The sequence below is a fragment of the Mirounga leonina genome, unplaced genomic scaffold, assembly GCF_011800145.1.
Source record: "Mirounga leonina isolate KUSES-001 unplaced genomic scaffold, KU_Mleo_1.0 Mir_91, whole genome shotgun sequence".
NCBI lineage: Eukaryota > Metazoa > Chordata > Mammalia > Carnivora > Phocidae > Mirounga > Mirounga leonina.
Window position 1 is genome coordinate 18,030,380 of NW_023270839.1, and position 27,414 is coordinate 18,057,793.

The 27,414-nt window shown below is 46.3% G+C and overlaps 1 protein-coding gene across 2 annotated transcripts in view; it reads right to left on the reverse strand.

Moving 5' to 3' along the window:
- Positions 1-8,465: 8,465 nt before the first annotated feature.
- Positions 8,466-27,414, reverse strand: part of INO80 (INO80 complex ATPase subunit) — a 135,924-nt gene continuing 116,975 nt past the window's right edge. Inside the window, exons 29-36 of one of the 2 annotated variants that reach the window (XM_034994150.1) lie at positions 26,712-26,784; positions 19,201-19,359; positions 18,472-18,574; positions 16,751-16,839; positions 14,275-14,430; positions 13,810-13,969; positions 12,897-13,112; positions 8,467-11,136 (exon numbers count right to left, since the gene is read on the reverse strand). In XM_034994150.1, coding sequence (XP_034850041.1) covers positions 10,919-11,136; positions 12,897-13,112; positions 13,810-13,969; positions 14,275-14,430; positions 16,751-16,839; positions 18,472-18,574; positions 19,201-19,359; positions 26,712-26,784 — 1,174 coding nt within the window. In that variant the 3' untranslated portion in view covers positions 8,467-10,918. Of the gene's footprint in view, positions 11,137-12,896; positions 13,113-13,809; positions 13,970-14,274; positions 14,431-16,750; positions 16,840-18,471; positions 18,575-19,200; positions 19,360-26,711; positions 26,785-27,414 lie in introns of both variants that reach the window. The other variant, XM_034994151.1, reaches the window with a different exon arrangement.

Sequence of the window (27,414 nt, forward strand, 5' to 3'; positions counted from 1 at the left end):
TTAGTGGCTCACAGAGGTATGCAACTACCACCACAGTCAACTCTGGAACTCTTTCATTAACCCAAAAAGAAGCCTCACATCCCTAACCTGTTACCACCCAATGCCCCCAGCCCTAGGCAACCACTGAATCTACCTCTGTCTCTATGGATTTGCCCATTCTGGACATTTCATAATTATATAATACATGATCTTTGGTATTTGGGTTCTTTTACTTAACATTTTCAAGCTTCATCCACATTGTAGCACATGTCAGTACTTCAGTCCTTTTTATTGCTGTGTAATAATGCACTGTATGGACAACACATTGTCTTTATCCATTCATCAGTTGATGGACATTTGAGTTGTTTCTACTTTTCTTTTTTTTAAAGATTTTATTTATTTATTTGACAGAAAGAGAGCACAGGCGGGGGTGAGGGGCAGAGGGAGAGGGAGAAGCAGGCTCCCCGCTGAACAGAGAGCCTGATGTGGGACTTGATCCCAGTCTGAGCTGAAGGCAGGCGCTTAAGGGAATGAACCACCCAGGCACCCTGAGTTGTTTCTACTTTTTGACTATTATGAATAATGCTGCTGTGAACCTTTGTGTACAGGTTTTCTGTGAATGTGTTTCATTTCTCTTGGGTTTATATGGAGGAATGGAATTCCCAGGTCACATTATTAGTCAGGGCTCTCTAGAGATAAAGAACCAATAGGTCTGTCTGTCTATCTATCTATCTATCTATCTATCTATCTATCTATCTATCTATCTATCTCATTGATTAACATACAGATAGATAAGATAGATCTAGCATAATTGGCTCATGTGATTATGAAAGTTGACAAGTCCCAAGATCTGCAGGATGAGCCAGCAAGCTGGGGACCCAGGAGAGCCAATGGTATAGTAGGCCCGAGAGCTGGCAGGAAGAGTTAATGTTTCAGTTCCAGTCTGAGGCAGGAGAAAGCCAACATTCCAGTCCAAAGGCACTCAATCAGGACTAATTCTCTCTTACTGGAGGGAGGGTGAGACTTCCTATTCTATTCAGGCTTGCAATTGATTGAATGAGGCCCACCTACTGAATGAGAGCAGTCTGCTTTCCTTAGTCTATTGACTTAAACGTTCAGCTCATCCAAAAACACCCTCACAGAAACACCCAGAACAATGTTTAACCAAATGTCTGGGTACCATGTGGCCCAGTCAAATTGATACATAAAACCAACCATCACAGTAACTCTATGTTGAACTTTTCCAGGAACTGCTAAACTGTTTTCCAAGGCACCTGCAGCATTTTATGTTTGTTACCTTCTGCAATGAATGATTCTGATTTCTCCACATCTTCATCAATTCTTGTTATTATTGGTCTTTTTAATTATAGTCATTCTAGTGGGTATGGAGGGCTGCATAGTCTTTGATGGCCTTTTCAAGCAATGATGATATTGCAATTGCACCTTCTATAGAAAAAATGGAAAGAAAATGTCTTCTTCTAGATTAAGTAATCTCTACACCAGCATCGGGCTTGAACTCAGGACCCTGAAATCCACTAGAGGCACTAGGCTCCTCTGACTGAGCCAGCCAGGCGCCCTGAAAGTGTTTAATATAGTTTTATTGATCATTTTGGGAAGTGTCCCATTGCTACCTCTGTAACTTCCTCAAAGATGCCTGCTGGGGCGAGGCATCGCTCACTGATCTCACTAAACATGGTTTCCCATGGTCCAGCCAGCCAGGGCCTTACTGTTCTGGTGCCAGCCACCATGCCAGTTCCTGGAGGGCTTGTTGGCTCTGAAGCCCAGGTCAAGGTAAACAGTGTCTTGTTCAGAACTCTCCTGGGGGTTAACAATGGGATCTGAACACTGGATGAAGGCCAAGGGCACTTCACTGGAGGTTGAAGAACAGCCCCAGGACCACCTCTTCCAAGGCCGAGGGGTTCCCCCAGGCTGAAGCAGTGTTCCATGCCATCTATGCAAAGAAGGCCCTTCCAAAGTGAGGTGTCCTGAAGCTTAAACTGTAATATCTCACAGTAAATCAGCCTCTGATTTTACCAGGAGTTTGTGACAAGGCCCATTTCCTTGTATCTTCCCCAACTCCTGCAACTGTTATTTAAAAACAAATCTCAGGGGCACCCGCGTGGCTTAATCAGTTAAGCATCGATTCTTGGTTTCAGCTCAGGTCATGATCTCAGGATCGGGAGATAGAGCCCTGAATGGGGCTCTGTGCTCATGGAGAAATGTGCTTCTCTCCCTCTCCTTCTGACCCTCCCGTGTTCTCTCTCTCTCAAATAAATAAATAAGCCTTTATTATTTTTTTTAAAGATTTTTAATTTTTTTATTTGACAGAGAGAGAGGGAGAGTATAAGCAGGGGGAGCTGCAGGCAGAGGGAGAAGCAGACTCACTGCTGAGCAGGGAGCCCGACGTGGAGCTCCATCCCAGGACCCTGGGATCATGACCTGAGCCGAAGGCAGACACTTAACCATCCGAGCCACCCAGGTGCCACAAATAAATAAGCCTTTAAAAGAAATCTCAGAGGTGCCTAGACGGCTCAGTCGGTTAAGCGTCTGACTTGATTTCGGTGTTGGTCGTGATCTCAGGGTCGTGAGATGGAGCCCTGCATCGAGCCCTGAGTGGGGAATCTGCACTCAGCAGGGAGTCAGTTTGAGATTCTCTCTCTGCCCCTTTCTGACCCCCCACACCCTGGTGCCTGGAGCTCTCTCTCTCAGATAAATAAATCAATCTCAGGAGTGCCTGGGTGGCTCAGTCAGTTAAGTGTCTGCCTTCGGCCCAGGTAATAATCCTAGGGTCCTAGGATCCAGCCCTGTGTTGGGCTCCCTGCTCACTGGGGAGTCTGCTTCTCCTCCCTCTCCCTCTGCGTCCACCCCTGCATGTGCTCTTTCACATGCTCTCCCTCTCAGACAAATAAATAATATCTTAAAAAAAAATAAATATTAAAAAGAAAAAACAAATCTTAGCCATTCTGATAGGAAAAGCTTGGAATCTCATTGTTTTATTTTGCATTTCTTTGACTGTTGAGGTTGAACATTTCCCTGTATGATTATGAACATTTGCACGTGTGTGTGCATTTTCTATGCATGTACAGGGTCCAGCACATAGAAGGTGCTTAATAAATAAATCTTGAGGGGCGCCTGGGTCATTAAGCATCTGCCTTCGGCTCAGGTCATGATCCCAGGGTCCTGGGATCAAGCCCCGCATCGGGCTCCCTGCTCCACGGGAAGGCTGCTTCTCCCTCTCCCACTCCCCCTGCTTGTGTTTCCTCTCTCGCTGTGTCTCTGTCAAATAAATAAAATCTTAAAAAAAAAAAAATCTTGAATAAATGATATGGCCCATTTTCCTTTGGAGTGTTGTGTCCAAGACTAACAGCTGTCCATTCAAATCCATTCTCTTTTTCTATTATTGTACGGCAGCCTCCTTTGCAGTTAGGTGGGTCTTTGGGTCTAAAGCTTGTTCTGAGAATGTGAGCCGCCAAAGTGCTATAAGCCATTTAAGGGTCTAACTCTTAAGCTAGTAGGTGAACCTCCTCCCCAGTCTTTCCCCCTCCTATGTTTTTGCAAACCAGCATTGACCATGCAGATGAGGACAATGTATGGAAGTGGCAAGAAACAGAATGAAAGGAACCTGGGACCTTAAATGATTATGTCGAACAGATATGAATTCCAACTCTTACGTGAGAGAAATATGGATTTATAGCTCATTTGAGCCATTGCATTTTTGGGGTCTCAGCTACAGCAGTGTGTGCTATCCTAACCAATGTAAGCAATGATATTATTTGGTCAGAGGATTTACGGCCCAACCAGTGGACATCAGCAGTTAGTCCTTAGGGATGACCAGCCTGTTCCCACAAAGATGAAGCACAGGGGAGTGGAGGAGATCAGGAGATCAGGTTCAATGACACTGGCCTTTGAGATCAACCATTTCATTTTCCTTGCTCTCCCCAAGCTCGGATGGATGATGGACTACATTTGCTTACGTTGCCTTCAGATTGCCTTCTGAGAGTGAGCATGCACCAAACTATTGCCTAGACCCCTTGGCAGAGCTGTTCCTAGTTATTTAAGTTAATCGATACATTTTTTGGTTTTTAAAAATTAAAAAAAAAGGGGGGGGAGAAATACAGACAACAAGCTTTAGTGAACTGGTTAAAAATCAGAACATGCTCATCTAAGACACTTGGCTTATCCAGAACAAAGGTACTGGAGGCCAGCAGAGGGCCAGAAGGCAGGCCAAACAGGGGGCGTGCACTGAAGCTCAATTACTTTATTCCTAGGAGACCCCATAATTCCTCCTTCAGAGTACTTTTCATTGGTTCAGAAGTTCCAAATTAAGTAAAATGGTTTCCAAGCCCCCTAGAATTTGGAAAAAGTACATCAGAAGAGAGAGGGCTACCTCATATTGGCACAAAGACAGGGAGGGGGCACAGGTCCTATTCAGACTTAAGAACTGTGTAGCTGCTGGCGTCAGCACTGGGCACGCGGTAGTCCCACCGCAGTGACCCTGAGCACCAGATGCTCACGTGACCCAGGTCCTCAGGAAATGTTAAGATATGTTTAGTTCGGTGTGTTGAAGCCATGACACTCCTCAAATCTCTAAAGAGTTCTAACCAAGATAAATTCTGGTGCTTCAAAGGGTTAAATGTCAGCTCTCTGAAAGACTTAGCTATTCCGAAAGATTCTGGGCAACAGAGTTTGTGCTGCCCTTTCGAAATCCATTGGGCTGAGGGCAAACTGAGACCACTGAAGCCACTCTGCCCCAACAGCCCATTGGATTTGAGCCCTCCACCCCCCATCTTCCTCAGACGTTCCCAGGCAAGTGGCACCAGGACTTCAAGGGGACAAGGTGCGGAGCCACCCAGGGTCTTCCAGGACCCCTCACCTGGGAATTGGGAAGGGAGCCCTTTCTCCTTCACTGGTGGAAGGAACAGCCACAGGTGGGCCTGATTCAGGGTGGGGTCTGTGGTTGCGTGATGGTGGTGGAGGAGGTAAGACATTCAGACTGCTCTGGGCTATTCTCCCATAGAGCTGCTCTTTGGGGTTCACCAGCTGGGGATGGGGAAGCTTAGAAAACTCCCCATGTCTCCTGTGGCTTTGACCCTCTGTGCCCCTGCTTCCTTTTTGCCTTGGGAGGCTGCTACAGCCTAATCCCCAGTCCAGGTCAGACACAGAGGCCACTCAGCACCCGGAGCCAGGCTTTCATTCTTGAGCTTTGGGTCCCAAGACAAAGAAATCCCACAGGGAGGAGAGCAGAGGCACAGGCCCTGCAGGGCTGCTCACAGGAGCATAGTCCCCTGCCTTTTGGGAAAGAACTCTTACCTAAGAGGAAGGAAAGAGTTGGGGAGCCTCTCTCTCTGGAATCCTTGTCTCTCTCACCCAAGGTGCCAGGAACTAGGAACCAAAGACTCCGTGAGAACTGTGGTATGTATCTTGAGCTTTGTAACTTCCTATGTCCAGTTCTGCTTTTTCCTGGTGTCCTTGTTTTGATGAGGAAGAGAACCCTTAATATAGAAAAAAGCAAGATGTTCATTTTTGGCAGTAGCCAGGAGAAAACCAGGGGTCCATCCTCCAGTAGCTTGCCATAATGGGGTGGGGGGAAGGGTGGAATGAGAGAGTGGCTGGTGGCAGCTTTAAATTTTTTATTTTTATTTATTTTTAAAGTAACCTCCACACCCGGCGTGGGTCTTGAATTCACACCCCTGAGATCAAGGGTCTGATGCTCTACCACCTGAGCCAGCCAAGCGCCCCGTGGTGGCAGTTTCGAAAAGGGGAGCCAGCAAGTATGAGGACCTGAAGCAAGGAAGAAATGGGAGCTCAGGAAGAGGCCGGGGGTGCGGGGAGGGGAGGCCCGGGGAGGAGGGAGACATCCAGCCCTCAACACCCAGAAAGTGGGCCTCAGGCATGTCCTCCCTCCTCCTCCCCCTTCCTTCCACCTTTTAAACCAGCCCCGGTGACTATCACCTGGGATTGGTATCCCCACAGCCCAGGCCTGGCACTGTTTGCCCCAGACACTTGCAGGGTGACAAATGGGCGGGTTGTTTCGGTGAGGACTGAAACAGCCCAAGCGCCTGTCCCCAGTCTTCAGGAGCCTCCACAAAGGGGCCTTTCCCAGCACCATTTACTACCACAGAGCAAATACCCAGGCACATGGTTTCAAGGCAGCCAGAGGCTCTGACTTCTCTAAAACAGACCCTGCCCTCCATACACCTTTTACATCCGAGTGGTTTGAATGAGCACTGTGAAGATGCTCACGGGCAGCCATCACTGGCCACAGCTGCCTCCCAAACTGCCTGGCTTCACAAGCCAGTGGTCTCTTGAGCAGCCAAATTTCCCCACGCCCTTGAGAAGGGTTTAGCAAGGAGCTAAGACAGTTAACTGACCCTGAAGAGCCTGGTGGCCATGGTAAGAAGACAGGCAGCACAAAATAGTGAGTGTAGGGATCGCAGACCCTGCGGTGGCGGCCAGCACTAGAAGCTCCATGTTGGCGGGGGCCACACTGGACAGAGCAACAGCAACAGAGCAGAGCCCTCGTGTACCTAACATGTCTAACAGAGGTGCTGCCGACAGGGGAGGGGGATGGAAAAAATCACGAACTGACAGTTTTAAAATGAAAAACAAAACACCCCTGAAAAAATACATATGGGGCCAAATTTTCCTGGAAATACTGGGCTTTCATTTTCTGTCATCAGGTGGATTAAGTGGAATCAGGGAAAGAATAAAGTTGTATTTCCTGCACAGGGTTTCCTGGCTGGGGTGGGGACATCCAGAGGTAGTTTCCTCAGGCTGGCAGGGCTGGAGGATGCTCGAAGGCCCTGTTATGCCAGGTGTGGTCCAAGGACTAGCAACATGGCCATCACCTAGGACGCTTAGAAATGCACTCTCATGTCTCACCCTGGACCTGCTAAAACTCAATCTGCAATTCAAGATCCCAAGGTGACTCATGCATATTATGTTTGAGAAACACTGCCTTAAGGGATGGTTCAGGTTTCAAATTCTTTTTTTTCCTTGCAGTTGAACTCCACACAGAATCTTCACCTGGCTGTAAAAGCAGACCGGAGCTGGTTAATTGGGGCGGCCATGCCCCTGTGCTCCTCACTCGCAGCAGCCTTGGAGGTCCATCTGAGCATCTCTAAAACTTGAAGTCAGCTAAAACCTGCTAATCTTGCCTCAGCATCTAGTTTGGCATTGATGGGATGTTTAAGATTTTTTTATTTTTGGGGCGCCTAGGTGGCTCAGTTGGTTAAGCGACTGCCTTCGGCTCAGGTCATGATCCTGGAGTCCCGGGATCGTGTCCCACATCGGGCTCCCTGCTCATCAGGGAGTCTGCTTCTCCCTCTGACCCTCCCCCCTCTCATGTGCTCTCTCTCTCAAATAAATAAATAAAATCTTTAAAAAAAAAAAAAAAGATTTTTTAATTTTTAAGTAATCTCTATACCCAAACATGGGGCTTGAACTCAGGACCCCAAGATCAAGAGTCCCATGCTCTTCGGACAGAGCCAGCCAGGTGCCCCTAGGGAGATGTTTCTACTGACAGATGGCCTGCTGTGAGGGGCACAGGTGAGGGGTGTGGACTGCACCTGCAAGCCAGCAAGGCTCTATAGATGGAACACGCTGGCGGACACTAGGGCAAAGCTGTACGTAAGAACCCAGCTCACTGCTCAGTCCGCATTGCCCTGCTTCCTGCCCAGCCCAACCTCAGGACTAGAGAGATACAAGCAAGCCCTGGTGTGTCCCCAGAGAGTGCTGGGTGCCTCAACAAACCCCTACACATAGACACTGGGACAGTAAGCCCACCACAGACCCTGCATTTCCAGGGCTGCTCGTACAGACCCACAATCTTAAAATTCACTTACCTAGGATCCCCAGAATTGACTCATGCGGCAAGGTGACCCTGGCCAAAGGGACAGGCCTCACTGTGATCCAGGCCAGACCTGCACTCTAAGGCCTGGGCTTCCAGGCTTCCTGAGGGACACTTCCTTTAGCAGGCAGGAGCCCTCTCCAGCCTTTTTTCTGTGTTAGGGGACTGCTTCCCTGCATTCGTAAGAAGTGGACTCTCTCACATGGGAGATGAACTAGTCTTCAGAAAGTGGGCAGACAGAGCATGAGTCATAACCTGGGCACTGGTTAATGAGCTTGAAGCCTTCACTTTTAAGATTCAAGTCCCATCCATCTATCCTCAGGGAGGGGAGGGTCAGGTGAGGAGGAACATTAAGGCGGTGACATTTCTCGTTATGAAATGTTAGCTGTGCTTCTTCAGGGACTGGATTAAAAATGGGTGAAAGGGAGTATGGTAGCATGTTTGGGAACCGAGAAGACTAGAGGCCTCTGATCCAAAACGCAACATGCTTTTCAGGCAGGGGCATTAGCCTACCCACATCCGGACAAAGCTGTGACAGAATCTCAGTTGTCAGGTCTCCAGAGAGGTGGCCACTGCCAACCTTGGCAAGGCTCCAGCAGCAATGCCACTGGGGGCCTTGCTGAGTAATGAGAACTGGAAAGGACCCTTCCTAGTGGGCTTGTTGTGACCACAGGCCACCGTGGTGATGACAAGAGAGCGTGGTTACTCTGGTAACCTGGTCTGTGTGAGGCCTTGGTCGAATCTGCCAGCAGCAGGGAAATCAAGACCCAGCATGCATGATAGTGCTACTGGAGACGGACAAAATGAAGAAAGGGTGACCCTGTGACTGGGTGAGCAGCTGCTCCTCAGGAGCCAGCCGACTCCGATTAAGGGTACGCAGGCTGAGCCAAGGCTCGGGAGGCCACACAGGCAGCATACTTGGGAACGGCACGGGCCCTGCCTGAAGGTGACGCAAGAGCCTATCAGTGTTTTCGCTCATGGGAGAAACACCAACTGCCAGTCTAGGCTGGGAACTTGATCTTTTACCAACTGACCGGAGAGCTAAGTTTTCCAAGCATGGATGTCTTTGGAATCATTGCAACATATTTCACTGTTTTCGTTCATGATTCTTACAAGCACGGCTAACTTTGAGAACACTGAATTCCGTTCACAGTTAGTATTTCCGCTGCCTTAACTGACCCACAGACAAGTGTACGGGAACTGCCAATACACATATTTGTGTACACACACCACAGTTTTAGAAATTGGGACCATAAAGTTGTACCTATTAGTTGCGGATCTGACACATTACACATTGCCAGGATCATCTCTCATTTGTGGTTTCTGGAGAAAGAACCTGTCAGTATTCAGATGACCACTTTTGAGCTTTCTGACGGTGGACCAGACCAAGCCGTCCACACCTGAGTCTTAGAGTCTAGGTCCTGAGTCATAATGAGTTCACACCCTGAGGGCCCTGGCCTCGAGCATGCCAGGGACTGGTCAGACCTCCTCTCTGATGGCTGCAGGCAAATTCCTAAGCCTGATTAAAAATACCACTGAGGAAATGCCCACAGAGCACTCCTCATCCCAATGACAACCTGTCCTCTCCGACCACAGGAATGATGTTGGGGCTGTTTCCCTTTAACCCTGCCACATTCCTCCAAGAACCCTACTATGCCCCCAAGAGAGGCAGCTGCAAAGACCACAGACACCCTGATTTACATAAAATTATCTCACTCCATTTTATTTAAGATTTTTTTCTCCAGTTAGTAAAAGAAAGATGTGTCTCTCTTTATACATATGTACAAGTTCAGTTATAAAAATAGACAGCACATTCAAAGAGAAAAAAGGCTTGGCATTTTTCTGATTCCCTCTAAATAGCATCTGTACACAAGAGTCTGGGTTTGGGCAGGGGAATCTTAATGATTTAAATTAAATGATTCCCCTATCACCCCTACTCCAAAAAAAAGTTTTAAAAATCAATCTGTCTAAACTCAATTCCGCGATTTTCAGGTGTGCAAATTAGAGGCTGGCCCGCCCGGAAGCACCTGCTCCACCAGGGACATCAGGCTGGGGGCAGGCAGAAACACCTCCCATGCAAACACCACCCCTTTGCCTCTCTTGTGGGGGGCGGGGCGGCGCAAGCTGAGGCGGGTGGGGGGCTGAGGCCAGGAGGGTCGGTACTGAGCTTTGCCCTTTCTCCATCCTCTCCGCCTCACTCCTGCTGTCCCTTCCTTTCTCAGTGCAATATAGACAGTGCATACAGCCAAGCAGGGGGCTGAAGGGCAGGGGTGGGGAGACTGTGCATTCAGGAAGGGCAAGGGGAGTCTGCAAGAGGGGCAGTGAGGATGTCTCCTGCTGATTGAGATGGCTCCTGGTTTCTTTACTGGCTTCTGGGAGTCCCGGGGTGGAAGCTGCTGCTACGGTTGCTGGTGGGACCTGAAGGTTCTCTGGCATGAACCATGCAGGACAGGGGAGGAAATGCTGGGAAAACAAGTGCCTCCGGGCATGCCTCCTCTAGTCTCTGTCACCCTCATGAGCCACTCACTAACCTTTTCGCACTCACTGTTCTCTTCGGTGCTGACACTGGCAAATGGAGTCTGGAGACCCGGGGAGCTGCCCAAAGACCGAGGATGCCAGATACAGGATTTCCTCCCTTCCTAGCCCAACAGGAAATCACAGCCCTAAGAGAGGTCTCCACTGTGGAAGGTTCTTCACAGCACTTGCAGAGCCTCTGCAAGGGACATGACCAGAGCCCAAGTGGAATGGGGATGGAGACTGTGTGCCTGAGCATCTACAGGGGGTCTATGTCAGGCCCTTCCCCAGTGCGAGGTTTAAGATGTGGCTGTAAAGTTCACTAGAGATGCTGTGAGGCCGATCTCTGTCCTTGGGCCTTCTTCCTCATAGGCCCCCCAGAGCACTCCTCTTGAGACACAGGTGAGAAAAGTGCTCACACCAACCACCTGCCTGTCCTTCCCTTGCTGCAACTGGTCATCTCTGCCCTCTGACCTGGGATGTAAGACGCTGCACTGGGCAAGCCATCCAAAGACCATATGTGGGCCAGGACTCTGGCCCCTGGTTTGGTTGAAGGAAGCCAGAAGGTCCAGGTGGTTACCGTCCTCCAGAGGGGTTGGTGCCTTTGCCCTGTTTCCGGACCAGGGAGTCTGGGGCTAGGCTGCTGGTCAAGTGGAGGTTCTTGGGAGTCCCAGGAACATTATTTCCTTTGCTCAAAGGGGAACTCAAGGGAGAAGAGGCGCTTGAAGGTCCAAAGTCAGCAAGCCCAGCAGGCCGAACAAGAGACGTCTGCAGAGGACTGCTGGCAGAGATTCCTGTGGGATGGAGAAAGAGGCAAGAAGAATATAGGCACCAGGCCTGTCTGAGCTGCCCCGGTGCCTCACCTTGCTTGCTGGAGTCTGGGCTGGAGGTGAGGTTGTGGGGAACCCCTCCCACTCCTTGCCAACCTCTTCTTAGCACCTTTGCTTGCTCTCCTGTCAACTGTCTTTTCTGTAAGAGGGAGGTGTTTTTCAGGGAAAAACAACACCTACTCAGCCTTCTCCACATCACCTCATCCACAAGGAGTAAGATGTCACCTTGATGCTCAAGGGCAGAGCACGTCACACAATGTGGGGAAGCCAACGCTGCAGGATGGTGTGTAACTTCTTAGGCACTAATGTATTTTCTTACGTATTCCCTCTTCCTTCTTGGGACACCACTTGTGATCAGCTGCTCCTAATCACGCCTCCTTCACTTCACAAGATGTCCTCTATTCCCCAAACTCTGCCGCTTCAAGGACCCAGTTCAAATTGCTCATCCTCAGTGATGGCTCCCTGGGGGACAAATCTTTCTTCCTTGTATGAGCCAAAACCACTCACAACCTCGTAACACACTGTCTAATATGCTTCATTTGTTTCTTGCAGAGTGGTCTGACTATCCTGAAAAAGCATATTAAGTGCTTGGAGGACACACAACGGTCTCTTCCCGTCCATCAGGGAGCTGCGGGGGATCCCTGAATCAGTCCTTTCCCTGGTTTTCCCATTCCCAGTCACCAAGCATTGTTGATTCTTCTTGTGGCACTCTGCCTCCTTCACCCCTCCCGCCCCTTCTCAGACCAGATCTCCAGGAGAAAGCCTGATGGGTGTTGTGGCTCCACCCATCTGGGGGTGAGACCCTGCCACAGCAGCCTGGACTGCTGGTATGATTGTTGTTTTCCAAGGATGTGAGGAGCTGACAAAACTGGACTAAGCTATTATACTTCATATTCATTGAATGAACAAACCAATGAGAGCCGAGATTCCTGCCGTAGGAGGAAGGGGAAGGGGGCTGACACTTACTCAGCACCTTCTATCCAATAATGGGCAACACCCGCTACAACAACATTTTCAGCTACACACCAAGCCCATGCTACGAGTGCGGAGCCAGTGAATGGCGCTCCCCTCCCCACCCTCGCAGCTGTCCTACAGGCTATGCTTCTCCTCCTCCTCCACACGCCCTGCTCACCACAGCCACCTCCTTTCACCAACTTTCCAGAGCCCCTCATCACACACCTGAGAAGCTCTTGTCCATTAGGTCCTGCCATGTCTCTCCACTCCTGACACCTACTGCTCCTCTTGAGCTTGGCCTGACTGACCTGCTCAGTGACCCCGGATATGCCCCTTCCTTTGTCATCCTTCTCCTTCTTTCTGAGTTACAACCTGGCAACTTCGTCTCCAGGTCCATGGCTTCCCCCTTCTTCCGAGCTATAGCTACAATTAAGGCCTCCCCATTTTTGTCACTCAGTACACGCATGCTGTCGTGTATTGCTGTTAAACATATTCCACAGATGGCTCCCTCTTCTCACTTCTATTACACACTCCAGAGCGGGGGCCATGTCTTATTATTCTCTCATGCACACAGCTCGGGTGATGGCAAATGCTGACTACGCTAGCCTGGATTACTGAAACAGAATTCCTGAAATGCGCATCTTGGAGGGAGTTTCCTGGCCCCGGGGGGTGCCCTACCTGCTCTCCGCACAACACTCCACAGGCCCTCCAACCTGTCCCTCACCAGAAGGGAGCCTGCAGCTCACCCCTGCCCCCAGGGGCCTCCGCACCTTTAGACACATTGTACCCGTATGCAGCATAGGCGGCTGCTGAGGCCGCCGCGGCCCCTGCTTTGGCTCCTGCCATTGCAGCAGCACTGCCTGCGGTGGACTTCCGGCTCCGGCCTTTCCCGGCTCCTTTGGCTGTGCTTCCTGACCCTTTGGGGCGGCCTCGGCTTCGAGCGGAGTGGCCACGTCCTGCGGCTGGCATTTCCTGAATGGAAATTCCTGTGGGAACAAATGGGCCAAGAGGGAGAAAGAGTCAATCTCTTGACATGTTAACAGACTCTTCCCCGGACAAGCAGGGCTGTCTCTCGGCGTGTTTCAGGACTCCCAGGGAGGGCTCCGTCCCCATTTAATGGCTGGGCCAAGGAGTCACAGAGTAAGAATTCTGAACAGCTAAAACAGCCGGACTCCTTAAGCTGCTCCTCATTCTAAAAGAGTGGTTCCACTACTCCTGAATTTCTTCTTTAAACGAGTTTCATTACTAAATGAACCCCAGGGGTGTGAGGCCTGTGATTCACCTGCGCGCTTCAATGTGCTCCTGCCTTGGAGAGTCAACTTTTACTCCCAAGTTTTAAAGCTAGAGCTCCTCAAGAAATCACACCATGGGCCCCACAGAACAAAGTGAGGAAAGGCCCAGAGAAGCAAACTTTAATTAAAAACTAGCAAAAATAAAGGTGGAATATGAAAGATAAGGCTGACTAGAAAACAAAGAAGTTTGAAATCTTTATAAAGTTCTTTCTCCCTTTCACTTGACAGGGCTCCTGAAAGAATAAGCCTAACAGTTCTTTTTCCTCCACTTGTTTACAGACAGTAGAAAATGCCGTGATCTTGGGAGGAGTTGGGACTTCAGCACGAAACCCATGCTTCCCCTGAGGCACTGGACCAGGCCCAAGCTGTATGAGACCGCAGCACCACTCACCGTTCACAGTGTCTGAAACGGAGCCTGTTATGGAAGCAGGAGAGTTGGTGGCCCGAGACTGGGGGGCTGAGGAGGCTGGGTCATCCACGATGACCAGCATATCACTGCTGCTCTCGTCCGGGGGGATGGAGCCGGTGTGCAGCTCACTGCTGATGGAGATCTGGAGGAGGAAGGGTCGCGATCACCACCATTCTTGGCGCCCACAGCCCATGGCCCTCATACTCATGTGAGGACGTGCTTCTCAGACCTCATCACTATTTCTCTCTCCTGCCTGGCTTCATTCCTGATGGTAAAATTCCCTGCTTCGGCTCCAGAGAAGCCAGCCTGTCCTCATTTCCTTTTCTTCTTATGTATTCCATGTGCAGCCCCCTTCCCCAAGGCAGAAGAACTCCAGGAGAAGCAAAGGCTACAAGGTCAGGACATAGTCCCCACCGCTGGGATGAAGGCATCTAAAAGGAGCCTCACCTCACTGAAAGGGCTGGGCATGGCCGAGTCCACGCTAATGAAGGAGTCATCCCCGTCAGCAGAGAGGTTGGAGTTATCAGCCGAGGGAACAAATGGGATCACTAGGTTCACACCCTCCTTTCTCCTTTTACCATCCAATTCATCTTCCTTTTTCTTCTGGGAACACACAAATCAAGAAATTTGGAAAAAGCATGAAGATAGGCACTAAAAGAAAAGTGGGGTTGGAAAAGAAAGTGATGACAGAAATCTGACTCTCTGTAAACTTACAGGTTTTTTTTTTTTTCCATTAGCATACTTTTAAGGAAGGAAAAAACTCCTAAGGAAGGAGGAAAGGCATAGCTTAAGAAGAGTTTATGTATATTCTACCCCAGTAATACAGAGCTGCAAGGCAGGCGAGTCACAACGAATCAGGGCTGCACGAAGCCTGACCCATGAGGGGCATGTCCGAGCTGCAGCACTCGTAGGGGTGGAACTGATTCAGTCCTACAAGAGGGAGGCCCAGTGCCTTTAGTGTATTTTCTGCACATCTGTTTTCACTCTGCCTTCTTTTTAAATATGCGTAAGGAGAACAAAGGTTCTTATCATACCCAAGAAATAATGGGTTGCTTTTGTCATTATTTTCTCAGTTTACATGTAAATGCTTATGGATTGAGCTACATTAAGCAGGTCTAGAACCAAGTTTAGTAGGGCTCTGTCACAGATCAGGGACCTGAAATCGCAGAATATGCTTGGAAAATTCTGGGAATCACATCCACTCACTGTATCTAACTGCATTTGTATCCACCCCTATATCAGGGTTAATGTCTTTGTGTAGTTTATACTACCACTGGATGTTTATCTGAAACTTCTTTACTCAGAGCAGGGATGGCTTCTGATGCAAACTCAGCAAACCCTCCAATATCCTGTATTAGAAAACCACCTTTTGTGGTTCAAAGACTTCATTGCTGTAGTTTGGATTATTTCCCCTCCCGCCAACCCCCATCCCAAACTGCATTTGTAATTTTGTGGCTGAGGGTCATTTGTTTGTTAATGTACTGTGCCTTTAACTTTAGACAGCTTTTTATTTTGATGTCTTGTTGGCTCAGTAATGCTCAGGATATCAACTGTTTTGCAAAATAAATTTACTGAACTTGGGCTAAAATAAAAACCAACCAAACAAAAAACAAAAAAACCCCACCACCTTTTCTTCTTTGATGTTTCTGAATTTTAAAGCTATTTTAATTCTAAATAGTAGTTAAGTAATGGGTTAGAGATTTGAGGATGGAGTCACAGTTCCTGGATTTTTCAACTTTGATACAGTGAATACCAGGGCATCCTTTGGGTTAGAGATAGTTCTGCTTAGCAGAAGGTACAAATGAGGGTATGGATTTTACAAAAGAAGAGCTGGTATATCTACTGGAAGATGATCAAATAATACAGACAAGTTCCTAGGCTGCTGACCATCAAGGTCATATGGCCAAAGGGACAAGGGACATGAGGCCCAATACAAGCTTGGATAAGGGGAAGAAGTCAACCTCCACTTACGACAGAATCAGTATCAACATGTAGTCAGACCATGTGCTTCAGACAAACCAAACAGTCCAGGGAAATGAAGCATGGATAACTGTTGGGCTTGAGGACCCATAGCTATCATGCTTGAAGCTCACAGTAGCTATCTTGTTCAAGACCAAGGGCCCAACGAGGGCTGATAAAGATGGGAAGGGCAGCAAAACCCAAAGGTAAGCCAAACGCACCAGAAAAAATTAGGAAGTACTTTCTGAAAGGTAGTAAAGTGGTTCTGAACCAACAATCTTTAGGTGTTAAGTCTGGGAACCCGGTCAGAACCAATGGGCCGACTCCTGAAACAAGAATAAATCCTGAAGGCCTCACTTCAATTTACTTGTCAATAAAGACCAGAATAAGGATCACTGAAATAAGACTCTGGTAGAAAGAGCAAGACAGGGAGAAATATAAGGGGAATTACATTCCACTTCGCAGCTGGCCAAGTGGGGTCAGGAGGGAAATGTCAGAAGGGAGACAAAAAACAGCTCAAATCTTTGACATAAATTAGAGAAAAAGAGATAAACAGATTGGTCAGTGATTTCTTTTTCCAACAACAGATGACACTGAATGGAACACTAGCAGAATTAAGGTAGGATGGATATAATGACCTCTTAGGCCCTAAGATTCTACGCAATCTGATAACGTAAGTAAGATCCATCTTATCCGCATTTAGCCTTATGCTTTGCAACAGCCCCGACAAATGATTTCCATAATTACATGTGACCAGACAAGGTAAGTCTGTGTGGGGACTACTGGTCTACCAAGGCCGCATTTCTCCTGATCAAATGTCATTCAGCACAGAACTGTTACCACATACAGCTGGAGCTGGATACCAACCAGTAACCAAGATGATAAGCCATCTACCCAAAGCTTTTTTTGTTAGTGCCACCCTGTCCCCTGCTGGTCCCTGCCGGCCACCCAAAGCTTGATATACCTTCTCTGCATACTTTTCCCGCTTGCGCTTGCGCTCTTTGACTCGGTTGGTTTCCTCCTGCTGCCGTTTCTCTTCTTGCCGCAGTCTCACTAAGAAAATTAAAAAGATTTTTTTTTTTTTAAAGATTTTATTTATTCATTTGACAGAAAGAGATACAGTGAAAGCGGGAACACAAGCAGGGGGAGTGGAAGAGGGAGAAGCAGGCTACCTGCGGAGCAGGGAGCCCAATGCGGGGCTCGATCCCAGGACCCTGGGACCATGACCTGAGTCGAAGGCAGACACTTAATGACTGAGCCACCCAGGTGCCCGAAAATTAAAAAGATCTGAAGATCTGATGAAGTATCTGTGGTAATCATAATTCTCATTCTCTGAAATTAAGATGGCCACACCCTCTGATATTTATGTTCTAGGGTAGGACGTCTGTCTAGGGCAGATTAACTAGTTTTTTAATGTGGAGAGGGAACAGAGTTCTTGGATTTTTAACAGTTTTGGGGGTCAAGCCATCATTCAGTTTAACTGTCATGGGCCGTTCCTTGCCTTTATTCTTTCTCCTTTACTTTTCTTTATTTTTTAATTTTAAAAGATTTTATTTATTACATGACACAGAGAGAGAGAGAGGGAGAGAGCAAGCACAAGCAGGGGGAAGCAGCAGAGGGAGAGGGAGAAGCAGGCTCTCCGCTGAGCAGGGAGCCCGATGTGGGGCTTGATCTAGGACCCTGGGATCATGACCTGAGTTGAACTGAGCCGCCCAGGCACCCTTTCTCCTTTTCTTTTCAGCCTTTTAATATCTCTGCATTGCAGAGATCAAGTATGATTGTAGAGTCCTGAAAGGGTTTTCGAAGGCGGTGGCAAGGTGAGCACTGTAAGAAAGGAGCTTCATCAGGGGCGCCTGGGTGGCTCAATCGTTAAGCGTCTGCCTTCGGCTCAGGTCATGATCCCAGGGTCCTGGGATCGAGCCCTGCTTCTCCCTTTCCCACTCCCCCCCCCTGCTTGTGTTCCCTCTCTCGCTGTGTCTTTCTCTGTCAAATAAATAAAATCTTCAAAAAAAAGGAGCTTCATCATACTTTCTGATGTGATGCTGACATCCTCACGGGCTCACAAGGTAATTCTGAAACCAACTATTCTCAAAAGCCAGCAGTACATGGGAGAATGCTACAGCAGTGTGTTTTTCCAACTTCTCCATAAAAACATTTCTTTGGGCAGAACAGAGTAAATTCATTACTGCTGAGGAGTCTAGGGATACAGCCTCCCTGATGCAAATTTATTCAAAGTCATAGTACTTTTAAAATACATGTGAATTTTGCCTTCTACTCAATAACACATTCTTTTTTTTTTTTTTTTAAGATTTTATTTATTTATTTGAGAGAGAGAGACACAGCGAGAGAGGGAACACAAGCAGGGGGAGAGGGAGAGGGAGAAGCAGGCTTCCCGCCGAGCAGGGAGCCCAGTGCGAGGCTCGATCCCAGGACCCTGGGATCATGACCTGAGCCGAAGACAGACGCTTAATGAATGAGCCACTCAGGCACCCCTCCATAACACATTATTATTTGGGTTTTAATATAAGTTATTAACATAAAAAATGCTTCTACCCAAATACAATCTTTGGCTTTGCTTACCCTTGGCACACAGCCAAGAGGCCCTACCATTTTCGGATGGGTGAGGCCAGAGAAACATCTTTTATAGGGAGGAGAGGGCTTTAGTAAGAGGTTTAGAGTACATACATTTCTTTTCCAGCTCTTCATCATCTAGAAGAAGACTAACCACCTCTTTGGGTTTTAAGGTATCTGGTTTGAAGTTCCCACCAGAAATCACCATCCGCTGAATCTATACCAAAGCAGATCAAAACATCACCACCAGGTACCCATTCCCTTATGGCTAATATCCAGAAACAAGGCAACATCTTTCTCAATCTGCTCTTCTGGCACTTGGATTCCCTATTTCTTCTCATTCATCTCACTGGCTCATTCAGATTATTTATCCAACAGAAAGAACAATGAGAACTTCTCTTGCTTGGGACTGCTAATTGATAGCTAGAAGATCCAATAATACAGAAATCAAGATAAAAAACCCTCAGACCCCCAAATAATCATTTCTTTGGAAACTAGCAAATTTGGTATACAACTTAAGAGGCTGTCAAATCGAGAGTACTAGGATGAGAGCTCAGATGTCATTCCTTATTCCCCTGCATGGTAAAGCATGTGAAACAGGAGGGCCATGACCGGTGTCTCCCCGCCATGAACAACAGCCCAACCCAGCCTGTAGAGACCATTCAGACCGAAAAGAAGTGAGGAATGAACAGCCAGGGTGGTACAGGGCTTGACTTTATTTTCTATTCAGAAGAACTTTGCGCCGCTCCCTGACCCACAGAAGGCAAGGGTCTCAGCCCAGTAAATGTGGTTGTACTTTACAGCTCCTCCACCACTACAGTACTTGCTCTGCCTGCTGCTTACCTCACTCTTCTCCTTGGCTCGCTGCAGAATGCGTTCCTCAATGGTGCCTTTACAGATGAGTCGGTACACAGTAACCTGCTTTGTCTGCCCCAAGCGGTGGGCTCTGTCCATGGCCTGCTGGTCCACAGTGGGGTTCCAGTCGCTGTCATAAAAAATCACCTGCACGGGCAGGACGAGAATACAGCGAAGACTGAGGCACTCTTACGGCAAGGCCAGGAACTCTGAGAGCAATCTAGCCACTTGTCATTTGCAGTAGTTTGATGCCAGATTTTCTCCCAGGATATTAAGATGAGCAGACATCCACTCATAAAACCAAGCCATTCCTTCACTTGTCTTGGGCAAAACAGACATACTCTAGCTTTTTTTTTTCAGGATTTTCATTTAAAAAGAGGGAACAACAATAACATTAATAGTTAATTAATACTTAGTGCTCACTATCTGCCAGTCACTGTTCTAGTTGCTTTATGTGTATTAACTCACTTAAATCCCATAATCACCATGATTTAGGTACTATTAAGACCTCCATTTTATAGATGAGGAAACTGAGACACATAGGAATTATAGAATTTATCCAAGATCACAGAGCCTAAGTACGTGGTAGGCCTATGAGGTGGGGGATATGAAAGCCTTCTCTCTCTCTTTTTTTTTAAGTTTTCATGTATTTATTTAAGCAATCTCTACCCTCAACGTGGAGCTTGAACTCACGACCCCAAGATCAGGAGTTGCATGCTCTTTCAACTGAGCCCGCCAGGCATCCCTGAAAGCCTTCTCTTTAACACTAAGCCTACCACGGTAAGGGATAGGCATAGCTTTCCTGGCATTCTCCGGCTCATATTTCCTATCCCTTGAATTCGGCAAAGAAACATTTAAGGGTTCCCTGGAAGCTACTTTTAGTTTGCTAAACAACAAACAAACAACAACAGAAATGTCCTCTCCTCTCCTCCACCCCACAAGTCATCCTACGGCCAACAGACCTGGGTCCTCAGTCCTGAGGCTACTATTGAATATAGGGGATGTCCTGAAAGAAAGCAGTTCCAAATGGTCCTCATGCGTCATCTATATTCAAGCAAGTCACCAAATCCAGCCACTGCTTCTTCAGAAATGAACCTCTCCTTTTTATAGTCCTACTGTCCCTATCCTGGACCGGGATCTCATCACCTACACCTGGCTCGCTGCCACTGTCAGACCAGCAGGCTTTCTAGAGCTTGGTCACTCTCTTCTTTAGTCTACTTTGGTTACCACTGTAGGCCACTCTATTTCCCTGTCAGTTATGCGGTAACACACCAAGTCCAAACTCCCCTCAATAATCAGGCCTTGCTATACTGAGCCAACTTCATTTCTATTCTTTTCTAAAATAAACACGCCCCTTCCTTTTTGTTAGAGAGGTCTCTTCAGTGCTCCTCACTCATGATTGTTTGCATCACTTTTTGCTCAAGCTCTTTTTCTGACCTGTAGTCCCTCAATTCTTCTCTATTGGTCTTTTAAGGTTTGATTCAAGCTTCCCACTTTCGAGAAGGCCTCCCTGATTTCTCCTGCCTATAACAATGTCCCTTTTCCCTATTCCTCATGGATTCCTACTAGAAATAATAATGGTGAAAATCTGTTCAGCACTTACAATGTACCTGGCACTAGTGTGCATACATATCTCACTAAATTTTCACAAAAACCTTGCGTGTTTTCTTCATCTTATCAATCGGGAAGAGACTGGCCTGAGTTCATGGTCCTAACAGTCTCCCTCCACAACCTGCACTATTAACAATACCTTGCAAGCACTGCCTATCCTGGTCCAGTTCTCACTTAATCACTGTCTTCTATGGGTGTCCAATTATTTCATGTGTATTATTTTAAAAATCTCCCTATCTGGTTATATTGTAGGACAGACAGCATCCATCTGTGCAAAGTAGAATTCCACAAATACTAGTCAATTAATACTAGAATCTGTAAAGGAATTGATCAACACTAGACCAAGCCTAAAAATGTAAACTCAGTGATTCACTCTGAAGTAATTTATTTATTCTCTCATTTAAAATTGGACACAGTTCTGCCATTCTCTGCAGAATTCAGACTCTGAGTGAAGATGGACAAAAGACATCGGCATTTGCAACACTCTTGCCTACAACAGTAAAACCCCCACTGGCTCTTTCTGATGCTACTTCTTTTGTCTTGCTTTTATGCGAGGTATAATCCCGCAATTTTTTGCATCAGTCAGAATCCTTGGGGAGAAAATTACTAACTGCCCGCCAAAGAAAAGAAAATCATTACGAAAACTTACTGCTAATCCACAGTGTCCACAGACCTAGGATTCTGAAGTACACAATACTTGCCATTTGTAGAGGAGCAGAGCAAACCTGATGACGGGATATTTTGGAGATTCAATAGGATATGCAAAATTCTAGAAAATCTACTTTAAACTTTCAGAGAGAACAAGGATAGGAAGACAGAGTTAATGAAAAGGAGGCCTCTGATTGGACTGGGGAGAAACACTACTTGCCCAACACACCTAAAATGACTATTACTGGATAATGACAGCCGATGTCTCATCCAAAAGACAGTACCTTTAGCTAGTTACCTGAGCCTGAGGCAAGTGCAGCAGGAATTCATAGTGGGAAGTTCTACGTTATGAATCATTTCATAGGTGCTTCCTTAACATTTACATTTTTTCCTGAAGTCTCAGTGGCAACCAGACCTGATTCAACTTAGGTTTTTTGAGCTCATAAAAGGTAAAAAAATTAAAGTTAAGGAGACAGGCTGGCAATTTAACTTCAAAACAACTCCCACATTTAGTGGCTAATTATCATTTAAATGGGTTAAAAGAGGTGAGAAATTTGGGAGGACTAGAATAAAATAAGATTCTATTAAGAAAAATACTTACCAGGAAAAAGAGTATGAAGTATATATAAGCTAATAAGTTAACACAAGAATGGGAGAACTAAAAACCAAGCCAGATAGATGGTTATTATCTAACCTGACAATGAAATGAACACTGAATCAATCAGGACTTGAACTGGGGGCGGTGAGGAGGGGTGCCGGGGGAGACAAAGCCCACCACAGTGGGAAAGAGATGACACCTAGATTTGGTAATCAGGTTTATGGAGCTCGGTGAGACATCCTAGAGAAAAACAAGTAACAATTAAAGGATAAGAACAACTAATTTAGCCAGTAAAGATGAAAGCAAATCAAATGGATGGCCACAAAGCATGGCCCAGCAATGACTAAGGGGAAACATATTAATAGCACCTTCATGAAGTTGTACACACCAAGCTAGACAGGCATGAGGGGAGGAGGGAGGTGAGAGCTGAGAAGGGGTGGAGGCACTGGTTTCACAGGTCACTGAGATGGAGTTTCAGGGGATGAGGGAGTGAAATAGAAAACAGGAAAATTTTGAGACGAACAACTGGAAAATTGGACCAACACTTGGAGGGTGAAACTCTCACCCAAGAGAATGGGTGGGAGCTCAGTACCTTGGGAGGGCTGAAAGCTGTCTGTCCCATGTTGTCTCATAGGACATATAGGAATTCTCACATTGCCACCAAGAGAAAAAGGCTCCTCCGTCTCTCTCTACATGTGAGCATTTAAAACAGGTCTGACACAGGAACAAAACAAACAGTGCAGTTTATAACAACCGTTCACCTAAAGACAGACAAATGCAAAGAGTTCCCTACTTTAGGAAAAATATACAAAGAACAAAACAGTAAGCGGCCATTAATCACATGCTAAAATCATGTTTTTACTAACAGAGTGGGCCAGAGTCCCACTGTTTACAAAATACATGTTTATCGACATTAAGTTTTTCCTGACATTTTAGGCTGACTAACTTCTTCCTTGTCCATAAATGGTTCTGGGGAATCTTCCAAAGCTAAATAAATCTCAGGACAAAGGAAGAATGCCAGGCAAGCAGTTAAGCCTATTGTTTCTCTGAACACACACACACACACACACACATACTGTTTGACTTCACATAAAGCATAACCTAGAAATTCATTTCTCACACACACACACACACACACACACACACACACTCTTTGACTTCACATAAAGCATAACCTAGAAATTCATTTCAATCTTGGGAACATTTTACTGAGAAGTACTCCAGGAGGTTCTAATTTACAAGTAAGTCCCCAAGCCTTCCCCTCAAAATTAAATGTAAATTACTTTGGAATTGGAAACTCAGAATATTCAGAGCCTTTTCTCTCTAGTCCCTAGGATGAAAAGGGAATTCCTTTTTTTTTTTTTTTTTTTAATTTGACAGAGAGAGACACAGTGAGAGAGTGAACACAAGCAGGGAGAGGGGGAGAGGGAGAAGCAGGCTTCCTGCAGAGCAGGGAGCCTGACATGGGGCCTGATCCCAGAACCCTGGGATCATGACCTGAGCCGAAGGCAGACGCTTAACCTACTGAGCCACCCAGGCGCCCCGGGGATTCCTACTTCCACTCCTCTAGCCATGGGTTTGGCCTACTTTGGTTCTTTGTGGTTGGCAGACCTCCTAACCTCCACACGGCAAATTATGTGAATACTGGAAGCATAAAGCAGGATCTCCTCGCTCAAATCTGCTTTTTCTTTTTCTTGACTATGCAAATAAATGACTAGGAGAACTATTCCCTTAAAAAAAAAAAAAAGGATTTATTTATTTATTTGAGAAAGAGAGCGTGTGTGAGCTGGGGGAGGGGCAGAGGGAGAGGGAGACAAGCACACCCCACCCCCCACCACTGAGCAGACCCTGAGATCACAACCTGCGCCAAAATCAAGTTTAACTGACTGAGCCAGCCAGGCGCCCCAAGAACTGTTCCTTAAGAAACCATAGACCAAACCTGAGCTAGGCAGGCTGAGATGCATTTTAATCACATGAACTTATGCTTTCTACTGAACTCCAGACCCTGCTGCCTGGGTGACCGTGCCCCTTAGTGTTTGCTAAGAATCTTGAACTGAACACACCCCAAATCAAACTCTCGATTTCTCCTCTCAAACCCGTTCCTCCCAGCATCCTCCCCTTAATTGCTAATTGATGTCCCCATCATTCCAGTTGCCTAGGTCAAACACCCTGGAGTTTTCTTTGACACCTCCCAAACATCCCACATCCAGTGTAGCAGCAAACTCTACTGCCTGTGTCTCCAAAATACATGGAAATTCCTATTATTTCTCCCCATCTCAACTGCTTCAACCCTGTCCAAGTCACCATCACCTTGTGTCTAACTCCTAACTGAACCTCCTGCTTCTACCTTTCTCCTTGTAGATCTTCCCACCCTACTCCCCAAAAGCCAGAGGGACACATTTAAAACCCAAGCCAAATCAAGTTACCACTCTGTTCAAATTCTTCCAGGGGCCTCCCATCTCAAAAGTCTTACAGCCCATGAAGGCTTCCACGATCTGCTTCACAACACTTATCTGACAACCTCTCCTCATCATCCTTTCTGTTCCACCTACAAAGGGCTGCTCGCTATGGCCTAATCACGCCAAGAATGTTCTCGCCGCAGGGCTTTGCACTTATCTCTTCTGCCTGGAATGCTCTTCTTTCTGCCAGATATATGCTTGGCTTGCTTCCTCACTTTCTTCAGATCCTGGCTCAAGTGTCACCTTATCAGAGAAGCTACACCAGCGCATATAAAACCACCACCCCGGATCATGAATGGGGTCTTGAAGAATAAAAAGAAGTTTACCAGGTGGAAGAGACAGACGCTGAGCAAAGAGTTCGTGCAGCAGTGTAATACAATATGGTATGTTCAGGCACAAAAAGTGAATCATTATTTCTGGAACATAAATTTTGGGAAGGGGAAAGTAAGTCTGGCAGTTAGACTGGAAAGGATAAAGGTCACAAAATGAAGGGCCTTGTATGCCATGTAAAGGAGCTCATCCTTTGTCCTGTAAGATGATGGAGATTCCCTGAGAGTTTTAGGCAAAGGGAGTGGCATGGTTAATAAAGAAGGTTATAAATAAACCAAGAGAATAAATACGGGGCTGGGGGCTGAGACTGGAGTCCAAAAGATTCACTAGGAGAAAGTGGTTTCTCCTATACTCACACTGAGAGTATGACTATATGGAATGCTTAAAAAATACAGCTGGAACCAAGGAGTAAAGAGAAAGCCAAATTTCTGCTATCTGATGTGACACCAAGTGAGCCACCACCTCGGAGAACCCACAAGAACACACCTACCACCAATGACAGCCTTCCCTTAAGACAACCGAAGCTGATGATGCATGTTAGATCTAGCATCTACCCAGCCAGGCTTCCAGCAGTCGTCAGGCCCTGGAGCCTTGTCCAAACCTGGTTAACTGGCTGATGAGTTTTATATGCCAAGGAAGGTACAGCTGAGTCCTGTGCTGATATTCTACTTAATGATGTTACAGAATCTGCTTTTCTTTCTTTTTTTTTTTTTTTTTTAAAGATTTTATTTATTTATTTGAGAGAGAGAATGAGAGAGAGAGAGAGCATGAGAAGGGGGAGGGTCAGAGGGAGAAGCAGACTCCCTGCTGAGCGGGGAGCCTGATGCGGGACTCGATCCAGGGACTCCAGGATCATGACCTGAGCCGAAGGCAGTGGCTTAACCAACTGAGCCACCCAGGCGCCCGTCTGCTTTTCTTTCTTGAGGTCAGGCAGCTCTATAGTACAGTAGTTAATAAGGAGAGAGAGTGGACAAAGCCTAGGGGTGGAGACTAGGAAACATGGGCTCTAGTTCTAGCTCTGCAGCTTGTGAGTCTATTCAAGCCTCTTCTCCCTTCTACCTCATTTCTCCATGAATCTCCGGGGTTTGCATCCTCCTCCCATTTCTGGGAATTTTCATGCTCTGTATTTCACAGAGAAGCACCACAACAGCCACATAAAATGACATTTTTAGAATCATACTTGCTACAAAACAATTTCCCACTTATGCATTTTTACGTCTCAAGGTTACTGAAATTGTTATTAAATATATTTGAACACTGGGAATAATTCTGAGATTCAAAAAGGAATGCTCTTTTCCATTTCAGTCAACTTAAGTATTCTTCCAGGGAGACTAGGTATGAAAGGATAAATAATTTTGATACAATGTCTTAATTTTTTTAAATTACCAATTTTGTTGCTCTCCAATCACCTTTTGAAGTTTGGGATAAAAAAGTATGAGTTTTTCCCATGGTGGAATAAGAGCATAACTGCATAAGAGCAATAAAACAATCATTTCTGATTTTGTTCAGTTATAGCTCCTAAAAAAAAAACCTGTTAATCCAGCCAGATTATTTAAATCTGTTTATTCACTGAGGTACTTGAAGTGTTTAGAACAGTATCAGACACATAGTTGGCATTCACTAAATATTTGTTGAATCAATGTGTAAGAAACTTATTCACAGAGAATGGACAGAAAAGTCCAGATGGAGAGCTAAAATGTACTAGTTTCAGCCAAATGCAACTACTGTCTTATAACATAATGAGGGAAAGAAATAAAAAGTGTGACCCAAAGCAAAGGATAATACCAACTGAACAACATATTTATACTAGAAAACCTGCATATCTGGTATATGTTGTGGCGCTCATTACTTACTGTATCTGCAGCAGTGAGATTGATACCCAGTCCTCCAGCTCGTGTGCTTAGCAGGAATACAAAGATGTCATTCCTGTAGAAAAGGGAAGAAGATATGTTAAGAGGGAATACTAAAAGAGAAAGACAGCATGCATGTGGCAAAAACAGAGATCTCTGAAAACAGAATAGTGTCCAGGACTAGAAAGGGTTATCCAGGCCTGATCCACATTTCTTGACACATTGTACGAAGGTGCTCTGATGTTAAAATAGAATCATGGTTGTCATCTCCTAATATGCAGATATACTTCTGCAGCCTACTAATACTGATAGACTGATAGGCAATATAATTATAAACATGTAGCAAACATAACAGAAAAATATGTTATCATGGAAACAGTTATATAGTGTCATAGTTCAAACAAGTCAAGCCATTCCTAGGTTCATACAGAGGGAATAAAATCAGTATCCCTTGGCACTTCCCCCAGGAATCATGACTACCAATAATTTGGGAACTAATGATTATACTTTCCCAAAGCACTCATTTTTAGAAGAATAAAGTCAGTCCCAGAAAAATGACCCTGAGGTCAGGACTAAGGTCCAGGTCATGACTTCTATGTATTAAGGTGAACTTAGGATCAATCTATGAAGACAGGCTGGAATTAAAGTACTTTTTAATGTATGGCAACATAGCCCCCGTGATTAGATATAGTTGTCTCAGTTTCCC